Raw genomic sequence first — 13,974 nt, forward strand, 5'->3', positions numbered from 1 at the left:
GATAGGCAAGCTTCTATTTTGGTAGCATAAAAGAAACGAGACAAAAGGTGTCGCTATTGTAAAAAGTTAGGTCATGTCAAAGCAGATTGTTATAAACTGCGAAATAAAAGAGTTGCTGAGAGTAACGAGGAAGATGTGGCTGGTGCTAATTTTGCCGATGAAAGCGATGATGATTTCTTGTTAGTGTCAATGAGCGATAACTCCAAGCTTACGTCCGAGTGAATACTAGGTTTGGAATGTTCTTTCTACATGTGTCCCAATAGTGAATGGTTCTTCACATACAGTTCGGTTGAATGTGGAGTTATGCGCATGAGAAACGATTTATCCAGTAAGGTAATTGGTATTGGTACTCTTAAAATTAGGATGCACGATGAGACAATTAGGACACTCTCAGATGTCAAGTATGTACCTAATTTACGAAAGAATCTCATCTCCTTGAGTATTTTAGACTTGAAAGGATACAGAATCAACATCGAGTCGAGCGACATTAAAGTATCTCGTGGAGCTCTCATTTTGTTAAAGGGTAAAAGAATCATCAGTCTTTATATTCTGGAAGGTTTTACAGTGACTGGTGAAATCGAACGTCCCTCGTCCGTTACGGGGTCGAAGTCAACTCGTTTGGAGCAGAGGCAACTTGGTTATAGGAGGGAAAAAGGTATGACCGTTTCGTTGAAGAGATGTTCTCTTTTTTATGCAGGTTTTGAAAAGTTAGGGCACTGTGTTCGTGAAAATCAGACCTGAGTTAGTTTTGATTTGGCAGTGTACAAGTCGAAGGGTAGAAGTCTTCTAGTTTCTAAGCACAGATTCGACTCAGTTAATTCCCTACATAGTTCAAGATAGGCCCGTGGCAGGCTTTGGTAAAGATGGCGTTGTGGAAATATGAGTCAAGGTGGAGATTTGTTAAGTTTGACTCTTATTTCAGTTAAATTTGAGAAATAATCTTCTAGTTAAACTCTGTTTATTTGTTTCAATCAAACTCTGATTAGTCTAGATTATTTTATTATTATTTGACCTATGAATTTAGCCTATAAATAGGCTCTTTTACAACTTTAAAAAATACACCCGTTAGATATTAGAACTCATAACACATTTAGAAAATTTTGTGTTTACGTTTTGAGGGTTCTTTTTTTTTGGGTTTTCGGGGTTTAGTTTTTTATCTCCATCTGTTGTACTCTTCGTTCTTTTGCCATTATAGTAAAATTATATTTGCCTGTGATTTTTATCCTCTTTGGAGGGATTTTTCCACGTTAAATTTGTGGATTCAGTTTCTCAATTTCTTCTGCTATTTTTACTTGCTCGTTGCTTAATCGGGTCGATTCCCAACAGCAACTCGCATGGCAATCCACAAGTACTTCATGCTATTTTTTTTGAATTTTTATGAACTTTTTATATTTTGTAAATTTTAAATTATTTGATGACATGACATATAAGACAAATTGTGTCATGTTAGCATAAAGTACACATGGGTTACTACACGAGTTGCTATGTCAACATCATTAAAAAATTAATGTTTTAGTCAGCATTTCCGTTATACAGAAGTGATTTGATTGGTTTTTAAATGTTAATGGTCAAATTTAGCTCATAAGAGAATAAGAGCCAAATTGATAAAATTATGTAAATATTGAAGACTAAATTTATTATTATGCAAATTGTAAATTTTAATTCATAATTAATTGTGGACTAATTTAAAATTATGTTGAAAATTCTTTGGAAAAACACCTAGTATTTGTCTTCAAAATCAATTTTAAAAATATTTTGATGGGCAGAAACCTTTTGTTTAACATTTTTTATTATCAAAAGTGATTCTACAATATTTTCTCAAAGCATCCACCAATGGTTCAAAGGATTTTAAAGCAGAATTAGCAGTCTAGGAAGAAAATCCATGTTGCTTTGTGTTGAGAATTATAAGTTAAAATAATGATAAAATCATATTTTAATTTTAAAAACTTTCATTAAAAGAAAATTTTACTTCAATTTGACATTCTTGCTTCACCATGATTCTAATCATAATTTAATTAGAAATACTTTATGGAATAATAGTTTAAGATGTACTTGTAAAATCCTACCAATTTGATTCGGAAAAAATTAAATTTCGAGTTATTCGATTAAACTCGAATAAATCGAGTTGAATTTTACAATTGAATAATTTGAATAATTTGACTAATACAATAATAGATGGGTGTAAATACCCTTTGGTTCTTGACAATTTTGAAAATAAGCAAATTAATTTCTCTCTCAACAAAATTACAAAAAAAATTCAAAAAAATTCAAAAATTCAAAAAATTATAATAGTTTAAAAAATTCTAAAGAATATATAAAGAAGGCCCAAATTTTAAAAATTTTCTAAAATAATAATTTTGGGAGCTAAATAAGTTAATTAATGATTCAAGTTTATCATACTAAAGTATCTTATATTTTTAGTATATTGCTTTAAAATGGTTTTCAAAAATATATATATTGTTTCAAATTTATGTACTCTAATATGGAATTGGTTATATTGTAACAAGATTTTAATTTGATATGTTTAGTTTTTTAATTTAATTCGAACAATTTGATATGTCGAATTAAGATGATAAAATATAACACATCAAAAAGGAAATGATTTAATTCTTTTTGCTACCCAAGTCGATATTATCGTTTTGCATGCATGGTGAGTGGAGAAAAATGAAAATAATGAGTTAGTAAAAGCAGGAGAACGTAGTGGTCATCACTGTAATGATTGTCAAGGTAATTAAGCAACGCAGAACATGGGCAAATTATTAAATACAAAAAAACACACACTATAGTTGACTTCAATGTCAATATCACCGAGGAAGCAGAAAGCAACCATGATTTGGGCTTTTTAAAGGACTTCTACACCTTTAATGCATCATCTCAATTTTATGTACATTTTTAATTTCATTCGGATATCCCCCATATATAGAGAAAATACAGAGGTTGATTTACTTACGGGTTTTCTCATTTTAGCCCTCAGTTATTAGCTGAAAGGACAGTTACGTTGTGCGGCCGAAATGATGAGCAATGAGAAAAGGAAAATAATATCCTTACTTTCTTATTTTTTAAATTTTCAATCTTTATTAAAAATTATAATCATTTTAGTTTAAAAGGAACAAAGTATCTTATAAACACATTTATGTCTTTCAATAATTTTATACCTTTTTTAATATATATCTCTTTTTATTGATTATTCAGGCTCGAGTCTCGTTATTCGCAATTACAATGTATGACTGTGTCCGTGCGTTATATGTGGGTTATTTTCGATTCTTCATTCGTTGTGCTATGTATTGAGTTGATTTTACAATGTAATTGGTCGAACATATCTTTGTACTTATTCTGTACTTGAAATTATACTCTTCTCAAAAAAAATTAAATAATTCAAAATAAATTTTAATTATACATACGGTTTTATGCTGATATAAATTTAGTTTTAAAAAATTATTTTTATTGATAATAAAGTAATATTATTATATTTATATTTTAAATTTAATTTTCTTATTCAATTTTACAATAACTTCTAATTAATTATTATTGTAATTTTATATTTGTTTAGAAAATTTATAATTTCAAAATAATTGGACAATCACTTTGTAAAGTTAGAAGTGGACAACTTCAATAGAAAGTAAATTATATTTATCATATTTTAATAAATATATTTTATTATTTATTATAATTTTACTTCTATTTATTTTATTTTTCTTGTGAAGTTGAATAAAATAATAAAAGTTAAAAGATAATTAATTGCATCATAAATATTTATTCAAGATGATGACAAAGGGATAGACTGAAGACTAAGTTTAAAGTAAAAGCTCAAAATTATACACCAACTTTAGTTTAATGTACAATTTTATTATGAAATTTTGATTTGACCCAATTTTCAAAAATGATTAACACAATTATTACTATAGCATCATTTTATGTTTATATATTGCATACACAAATAATTATATCCAATATGAAAATAATTTGATAGATTTATTTTTTAAATGTGTATAATTAAATTAAAATAAAATTCGAAATTTCATATGTATAATTACACCAAATAAAAATTCACTGAATCAAAATTCATGCATAATTTTGAGATTCATCCCGTATATTGACAGAGTCATCCTTGAGAAAATTACATTCCCCCTTACATTTGTTATCTAATTCTCTACCCATCCCTTATCTTCGAGCCATGACATTGCTTGTACAAAAAGGAAAATGGTGAAAGTAAATATCAATATCAAACTAAAAACAAAAATGCTTTAACATACTTTGATTCCTCCAATAATAGAACAAGTGCAAAACAAGATCATGGAGAAATGGAGATGGGGGGATTCCGCGAAATAAAATAAACAAAACCCATAGATTGATTTTAGAATGATTCTGTATAAATAGATATAAAATAAAAAAATTCTATTTATTGTAAGGATACGGGGATCAGCATAATGCTCCCCAAGAATTATGTTATATAATGTTAGCTCATTGAATCTTTTCAGTTGCAGATTATGGTATAACATGTTCTCACCGAAAAGACAACGGCGGATAAACATACAAAGCTAGAGTGATACCGGTATACGCAATCCGTCATAGCTGAGTTGTACATCAAGACCCTCGGTTTCCATCAGGTTTTCCAGGTATTCACTCACTTTTTCATGGTCCATCAGATGCATCATGCCTCCATAAAATCACAACAGTAAAGCATGGAAAAGTAAACAAATTACATCCTAATGATGCAATAATAAGTTGTTGAAACAGTGGAACACTTTAAAAGGACGGAATTGAATTGTAGTGATATAGGCCTGAAACTAGAGACTTACCAGTAAAGAGTGTCCTCTTCGGCTTAATCTTCCGTACTTCCTCTAAAGCCTGAAGATAAAATAGCAAGTGAAAAAGAGAGAGTAAGTTTTAGCATTTTAATGTTGTTTACCAGAAGATGTACAAGCAGATACCCTTGGAAGTCCAAAATGCGTTGATGAAGATCGATCAGGCCTCAAAGCATCCTGAGAAAGCATTTTACATATGGACTCAATAAGGTATCCAGAAAGTGCATTAATGAATTTGGATGTAAATTCTTGTGCATGCATGTCGATGTATAAGGAGATATATAGAGAGAGAGGACCAGAATGAGGATTTCGCAGTTTTCCAGAAGAGGATAAGTTTCTTCAGGTATATCACTGACATCACTGCAATGTCAATAACAGATGAACAATGCTCAGGTGAAAACTGAATGAAGTAGAGAAAAAATAAAAATTCATCATGTCTTTTCACATAAAAGCGTTACCTGATGTAACAAATATCACCAAAACGAAAACCTAGTGAGCGATAACCACGGCCGTGCCACACTGGTAAAGGGGTAATCTGAAGCACAATGTTTGAACAGAGAACACACGTTATGACCAGACATGACCTGATATGTATTAATGTTGAAGGGGAGCTGGTGTCTTAATTTCATACAAATCGGCATTTGTACATATTATATTGATTATTAGGCATGTTTCATCAACAATATGTAAGAATACAGGGGGAAAAAAGCAATTTAGCCCTAAACTACTCAACCATTTTTTTATAATGACATAATGGTAAGACAGGAGCAGCCAAATACAAAGGCAAACTGTCTCTAGGGCCTGATTCACTTTTCTACAGTCAAAACTGAACTTAAACCCATTATTACAGTTTCAAGAATGCATATGGTACTAAGAAATTACCATCCGTACTGAGTGAACAATAATCACCTGTAAATCATGAACGATGAAAGGTTCTTCTTGTATGATATTAAATTGCAGCTTTGAGACTGCAGCACCAGGTATAATCACACTTGTATCTACCAAATAATAGTGAGTCTTTTTCATCACCTGAAATTGTTACAGAAGATATTATACAATCTGAATATCAATGAAAGACAAATAATTCATTCATAAATCATTTGAATCATTCAATAATATTAGTTTGTGGATTAGTTTTTCCAACATCTTGAGTGGCAATAATAGCTCAAATTTCCTTATTCTCAAAACTCACAGCTGTAGAACTACATAGAAATAGTTCTAGTATCCATTTATGTGCAGTACTATAAAGTTTATTGAGAATACTACTAGCTTAGCACCTTCTTGTATCATTTCATGTTATTAATTACTTCCCATTTATCACTACAACTTACAGAAAATGCAGGATATATCTATTACCAGACAGACAAACATATATATACACACACATTGCCATCACATAATCATATGTTCAAGATATGGTGGAAAGAGGTAGAACAGAATTTTGGACCTCAAAATCGCGCTCGGCAACATAAATTGAGATGTTTGGCTGCACGTTGTTTGTCCAGTCACGTAGATCATCAAGACCTGGGAAATTAAGACAAAATTTGTGTTAGACAATGTGTGTTTCTATGTAAAAGAAAACTAGCAAAAACTTAATACATCATCGCGGAAAGGTTTATCTATTTAGAGAGATATATTAGAAAGTGTTCATGTCAGAGACCTCCAATTGCATCAGCATGAGAATGTGTAATTATAACCGCATCAATTGTTCTTATCCTGACACAAATGCAACTAGTTACAACAACGAAAATACACGACAATCGACATATATACCATAAGATAATCAGAAAAACATTCCTCCATTGGTCTTTTTTGCTTAATGACCTGTAGGACTTGATAATAAACCTGAGTTTTACTAAAGTTTACACTTAAGGAAGCAACAAAATGGCCCCCGGAATGAGTGAATGCTTGCACCATCTAGAAAAGCATATGTAAAGTACATTTTATATTATTATGGTTAATGCTAGTATAGGCATTGAGAAAACATTTACATTTATGTCTATAACCAACAAATACTAAGATAGATTATTTTGACTGAATTCCAACTATAACATGAGACCACGGTTTGACAGAACACAGAAAAATCAAACTCACACAAGAAAACTAGTTGGTTCATCGTGCCTACCGTACATGGTAATGCATTCAATATCACATAACACTAAAATCAACATTTCAAATTAAAATAACTGAAGCTACAAATGAAACTATACAAATGTTGTATTTCATCCCTTCAAATACCATGGAAAGTCTGATGATTTCAAGGTGTATGGGACTAAAAAGGGGAGGGTTGAAGTAAAAATAAAAAATAAAAGAACATCAAGTCATATGCACTAGTATTCTAAAGATACATTAAACTCAGCCACCAAAGCCCATCGATGATCATAATAATAATCTACAATCAAATATCAACTCCATGAAGGTGAGAAGAAAAGGCTTAAGACAAGGAAAGACTATTCCTATGTTATATCCCAGCCATTAGAGCATGAAAACAATATGGTACAACACATTTAGATCATATTCCATCTCAGAGTTACAACAAAAAAAATTCCAAAACTGCAAATGTAATAGCATCTAAGATAACACAAAGGCTAGAACTTCACCCCCGCAATGAACATACTCTAAGAGTTAATGGATTGAACACCATGGACCATCTAATGACTTAAGAGCTAGACATAATAATTCGAACTTTTAAGAAAGAGAAACACCAAAATGCTTTTAGTATTAAACTAACCCAAATTCTGGAAACCATTGAAGAGCACTGTGGTAGAAGAACCTACAAAACAAAGTCACAGATGAGAAACAACACTAGATAATTTTATCTAGGGATTGCAGAAGGTAGCAAAAATTCAGCAGCCATTAAGCATTAGGCAGTTTTATAGTAATTTCCGGGAACAATTTTAGCACTAACTAGCAAGAATCTTTGATTGCTTTTGTTCTCCATTTAAGGAAACAACATAATACATGCATCAACCTTTGAAAAGGTTATATCCCAATTTAGGTATAGTCAACCTCTAAGCTTTTCACTTAAAAGTTTCCACTGCCCTTTCTGTTGGCTAAAAGAAAACAATCAACTGGTTTATTGAGTCAGTTTAAAAGTACTTTATTTTTCAAAATTTTCCTTTTATATGTTAACTGTAACAATTCTAAAGCAGAAGCAGTCAAATGCCAGCATCTAAAATAACTGTAAGAACAGTACACAGTCTGGTGCCAAATGGAATCTGTTTGGATCACAATTTCCCCAGCATCGTTAGAATTTTCAATAACAACTTTTATAACTAACTACTAAAAGCATACTTCATTTCATTAAAGTAACCTTCACTTACTTGCCAGCATCTATTAGAATGTTGCATCTTCCAGAAGGCCTACCATAACGAATAAGTAAGCTTGTATTACGTCTCCGGTTTATGTTACCAGGCTCTGCTGCTTTGCTGCAAACCTGTGAAAATAAAAAATCAATAAATGTCTTAAAACAGTAAAAGAAGAAATTTCAAACAAATGCACAGAAAGCAAGGGACAGCTACTTATGATTAAGTTATCAGTTCGGATGGCCAGTATACCAGGCACTTCTTTACAGGGTCAGTCAGGCAGCTAACACGAGGAATGCCTTCGCTAGTTCCTGTCCCTATAAAAATGATCTCGGAATGTTCTGCAGGTAACTTTTCTCTAGTATCCATAGTAGCAGAACCTGTATTCAAGGCACTATCACTAACATAACTAATCTATAAGGTGCCAAAGAGTAGCAAAGTAAAAATCATTATAGCCTCATCAGCATCGTCTTTCAACCATAAAGAAAGAACAGTTAGAATCGAGTCTGTCAGCTTATTTCATAACAAATGTATTAAAAACCAAGCTACTTCTTTTATCAAAGATAAAGTTGAGTAATGGATCCAACATGCTTCCCCATTGCCACTCTATACCGTCGAAACAAGATAATACCCCATTCAAGAGATAGCTATGTATAACCAATTACCCAAAAGAGCCTAAAATTTGTATCTAGGTGAACCCAAGCTAGCTTAATCACAATAAAACAACCATTCCCGTCTTATTAAAAACAAAACCAATAAAAGTTCAATTAAAACTAACTAATACCCAGAAAAGAAAACCGCGCATTTAATTGCATCCTAATCGCAGAAACGTAAAACAAATTATAAGAAGAACCAGGCACAATTAAAAGGCAAATAAAAAAAAGTAGAAAATAATTAGAAAGTACGTACTAGATTGAAGGCAAGCTTGAAGAAACCTCCTGAACGGAAAGAACCCATTCCTTGGAAAAGAAACTGGAGAGATTCGTATTGATATTTGGCGCTTGTAAGGTGCCAAACTCGTTAAAGAAGGTGTAGATCGAACTGTGCCCAAAAATGGAACCATTGAGAAAGCTACCATTTTCTTATTACTTTATAATTTCAACTTCCTTTTCCCTTTCTTGTAAATCTCGAAAAAAAAAATTTAAAAATTCAAAAGCAAATCAGCTTTTATTCCGAAATGAAAGGTGAAAATGTTGGTTTCTTTCTTTTTCTCCACACCTTTTGTTTAGCAGTTTTGGTTTGGAGAGCATTGGCTGCCTGAAGAAACGAAGCAAAGCATAGATAGGCCAATGTTAACCATATATGGTCAATCCTTTTTTTCTCTTTGCTCTTTCTTACATATATTGAAAATATAGAGAAATTTGGACAACTTATCTCACACTGTTTCTGTTTTAGAGGTTCATACATATATCCAAATAAAAGATAAAATTCGGAGACACTTTTTCATAATCTTTTACATAATTAATATTTTAATAATTTAATTTCTCAATATATTTGTATTTATAAATTAGGTAAATTTTTAATCGATTTGATATCTCTATTATATTAATTTAAAATATTACCTATATTAATATATATTTAACGATTGAAAGTTTTTATATTAAATAAATAGTTAAAAAATTTAATTTACGTCAAATTTGATATACATAATCTAATAAAGTATAAAATATAACGTAAGTGAATCTTCTAGATCACATAAAACATATTAAATGTTTAAAAATGTTTACATGGTAGTTATTTTTAAAATGTTCGCTAACATTTTGTGGACGGAGAAAAGGGTTCCAAATCAGAGACGAAATATCATCGAAAATATTTGTTTTATTTTCATTATTATTATAAACAAAAATACTAGATAACATATGGATATGAGAATACGAAGATTTCTATTGTATTCTATATTTTTCATCATATTTATAAGTAGCATACTTCTCTCTCTATATATAAAGAGATTAGAATTCTAATATATAAATAGGGAAGATGTTACAAGGAAGATGAAAGGTGGAAGGTGTAATACCCAATTTTAGCCCGGGCTCAAAAAAAAATTCAAAGTAATATCATTTGGCCCAATCGGAATTGCCCATTACTTGAAAAGGTTGAAGGTCCATCTACAAGCTTATGGAAACATAATCTTCAGGGATATGCAATCTTAGAAGATATGATTTTGTAATCTTAGAGATTTAATTTGTAGATATCCTTTGATTTCAGCCGTTGATGTAATTGATCTGTACTGTTGGATTTGGGGAGGCTCAACTGTAAATAGAGGCCTCTCTCTTCATTGTAAAAAAAAAAGAGGAATAAAAAAAGAGAACGATTGACAGTTTTTTAAAGGTGACTTACTATTTTTTTTTCCTTTCGATTATTTTTTACTTATTTCCGATTTTAAAAAAGGGAGAAGGTGATACCACTGCGAATTTTATTTATTTATTTTATTTAGCCCCTCCGCCTTTTAATGTTTTTGTAATTAAGTTTTTTTTAATTTACCCTTTTATTTATTTTTATTTCAATTTGGTCTAATTTGAACGGCGTCGTTTAGAGGAGAATGGACAATTTCCTTTCTAGCCCCTCTGCATTCTTTGCGCGTTCAATATGGTCCTTGAGACTTCAATTATTTGTGAATTTACCTAATTTTTATCACATTTTAAAATTAGTCATTTTTAGAATTAATTAATTTCAAAATATTTTCTTTTCCTTTTTAAGTTTATATATGTAATTATTATTTTATGATTTATATATTTATTACCTTATATATATATGTACGTATATATATATATTATACTTTCTATACATATTTTATAATTTCTATATATATATATATATATAATCATTATCTTTATGATCTATATATTTATTAACTTATATATATATATATATATATATATGTACGCATATATATATTATACTTTCTATCCATATTTTATAATTTCTATATGTATATTTTTCTTTATTCTCATGAATGTATTATATATATAAATATATTTTTATATAAATTTTATATTTTTCCATAATTTCAATGTATATATTATGTACTTTCTTTTCTTCATTTTTATATGTTTGTTGATTTATGTTTTCATATTTTTTTATTTTGCTCATTTATTTGATACTTTGCATGTCATTGTTTTTTTTAATTTTGTTTATTTATTTGTCTATCTTATTTCTATACAATTGTCGTATTTATTATTGTTATTTGTTATTGCGACATTTATACACGCATTCAATATAACATTACATCTTTTTTTTACTCGATTTTAAAATTTTCAAAATTGAGATAATGCTTGTATTTAGGATTTTCAAGGAAATTGAGCCCTAACGTATTGGGTTCCGATTTTCTTCGTTAAATCTAACAATCGAGTATTTCTCTTTAATCAAAAAAATAAAGAACTCATTATTGGGAATTCAACACGTTGTGTCCTAACGTATTGGATGTGACGCATTGATTTCTCGAAATGAATTTTTTTGAAAAAAATAATAAAGGAAATATTCCGAGTTTGGGATTTTGGAGGAATTGTGCCCTAACGTATTGGGCCGCGATTTATTAAATCTTGAATAAATGGATATTCTTTTAAAATTTTATCACACGAGTATTTTGGCCTAATTCATTTTTGAGGAAATTAGAATGTCGTGCCCTAACGCATTGGGTGTGGCATTTTCTTTCTCTGTAATGATAATAGTCTTAATACGTAACGTTTTTAAATTTTTATTAAGGATCATATTTTTAAATTTTCGACATTAAGACACTAATTAATCAACTTGGTACCAATTTTTGAGCGTTACGAGGGTGCTAATCCTTCCTCGTACGTAACGGACTCCCGAACCTATTTTTCTAAAACTCGTAGACCAAAGTCGTTTTTAAGTGATCCAATCACACCTCAATAAAAGATTGGTGGCGACTCCCATTCTCATTGACACCTAATTTTTGTTTTTTTCTCAAAAATAAAATGGTTTCGACAGAAGGTTAAGAGAGATGAAAGATAAAAGGTTAAATATCAACTTAATAGCATTCATAACAATTATAGTATTTTTCATAATATATTAAACAATTTTTCATTATTTTGTTAATGGCGCCATTGGAAACTTTTTTTTACTTGTTATGTTATTTATTGAGTTAACAAAAAATAATTTTACAATAATATTATTATATACTGAAAAAGTGTTCAAACAAAAATAAAAATTAAAGAAATGAAGAAACAAATTAGAGTAAAATTTTTAAAAATTATTTTATGAAAATGAAGATAGAAAATATTTTCTGTAATCAAATGTAACCTTTTAAGTTGTAACACATTGGTTTACCCTTTCAATTCTTTTACAAAATACAAGTATAATTTAATATGAATCCAAAATTTAATTAAATAGTACTACTAATAATAAAAATTATTTTGTATTTATTTAAAACACTAATAATAAGATAATTATAATTATAATTATATTATATTAATAATCTTTTATTATATTTATTTGAAAACAAACTGCATGTACGATTAGATTACTTTTGTTATTATAATATAAAATTAATAATACATGTAATATCTATATATAATTTATCTAAGTGTTTAATTTTAATATATCCAATTATATGAAACAATAATTTTAAATTAAATATTATAATTATTTTTAAATATAAATTTAATAATAAGATCATTAGTTAAAAACATATATTATATAAATAGATAGATTATTGATATAAAAGTATAAATACTTTTAAAATATTTATAGTCAACCCTCCCTCCCCAAGGAAAAATCAACCTGTTTGATTTAAATTTGTTTATTTCAGAAGGAAATTACAAAATTATTGTTCAAAATTAAGTAAGGTGAAACTTTTAAACATGGTTGTCTAATATGTATAGGATAGGGTTTGTTGGAGATAAATGGAATAAGAAAATAATAAAGAAATTGAAAAATCGAACATACAAATTTTACGCGAAAAACTCTTCTGAAGAGGATAAAATTACGGGTAAAGATAATTTTACTAAATCAACAAAAACAAAGAGTATAAAAATGAAGTTAAAAATTATATCTCGAAACCTAAAAATAAGAACACTTACAACTTAAACACAAAATTCCTTGAAAGCTTGTAAAAGCTAATAATTAAATGTGTTATGGGTTGATCTTTCTAAGTAAAAAAAATCTATTTATAGGCTAAATTCATAAGTTAAATAATCTATATTAATCAGAATTGGACAGGGACATATAATCAGAATTTGACTATTGTCATGTCACGACGTCTCCTATCGTGTCGTCGCAATGACATTTCTGTTTTTTTCTTATTTTACCATCGCAACATCACTCTTTATATGTGTCTTAATTTGACCGAAATGAGAATCATTCTCCATATGGTTAGCTAGCCTAATTCTTTTACAACCCAAACCTAATTTACCATTCAAATAAATTATTATATAATTGAAAGTAGAAATAAAATTGGTAGGTATTAGACGTTGATGCCATACACCAGAATATTCTTACCATCAGCACATGAGGCTGTTTCATTTCAATGAAAAGCACATGAGGGTGTTGGGCAAGTAAATTATACTACTTGCTTAATTATATTTAAATATTTATTATTAATGTTTAATACATAAAAGAGTAAGAAGCTTAGATTAAGCCTTAATTGAAGCCACATATATAACCATATCTAAGGCTGCTAAAAATATAACCCTAGCAGTAGCAGCTTGAGAGGCGGTTTTAAGGTAAATTTCCCACAACTTTAGTTTATGTTTCATTCATAGTGGTTGGATTAATCAAGGTTGTTATAATAAAAGTCAACCCGTAAAACAGTGAGTTATAAAATATTAAAAGGGACATCTTCACGTAAACTAATGCGGTCATGGGTTTGACAGACTAAAATACAATGGAAATGTCAGCAATTTCTT

General features: G+C 29.3%; 1 protein-coding gene across 2 annotated transcripts; it reads right to left on the reverse strand.

The window, feature by feature from the left end:
* Nucleotides 1-4,326: 4,326 nt before the first annotated feature.
* On the reverse strand, nt 4,327-9,483 carry LOC105778037 (putative hydrolase C777.06c). 2 transcript variants are annotated; one of them, XM_052622886.1, is made up of 13 exons: nt 9,329-9,483; nt 9,020-9,236; nt 8,363-8,490; nt 8,129-8,241; nt 7,537-7,578; nt 6,466-6,521; nt 6,253-6,329; nt 5,715-5,834; nt 5,264-5,340; nt 5,102-5,165; nt 4,932-4,982; nt 4,800-4,848; nt 4,327-4,657 (listed from the first exon to the last, which is right to left on the reverse strand). In XM_052622886.1, the coding sequence occupies exons 2-13, from the start codon at nt 9,186-9,188 to the stop codon at nt 4,539-4,541; spliced, it is 1,065 nt and encodes a 354-aa protein (XP_052478846.1). In that variant the 5' UTR covers nt 9,189-9,236; nt 9,329-9,483; the 3' UTR covers nt 4,327-4,538. The 2 variants fall into 2 exon arrangements, with proteins under 2 accessions (XP_052478846.1, XP_012457054.1); XM_012601600.2 differs by having other exon boundaries at nt 9,020-9,478.
* Between the last annotated feature and the right edge of the window lie 4,491 nt (nt 9,484-13,974).

The sequence above is a fragment of the Gossypium raimondii genome, chromosome 10, assembly GCF_025698545.1.
Source record: "Gossypium raimondii isolate GPD5lz chromosome 10, ASM2569854v1, whole genome shotgun sequence".
Taxonomy (NCBI): Eukaryota; Viridiplantae; Streptophyta; class Magnoliopsida; order Malvales; family Malvaceae; genus Gossypium; species Gossypium raimondii.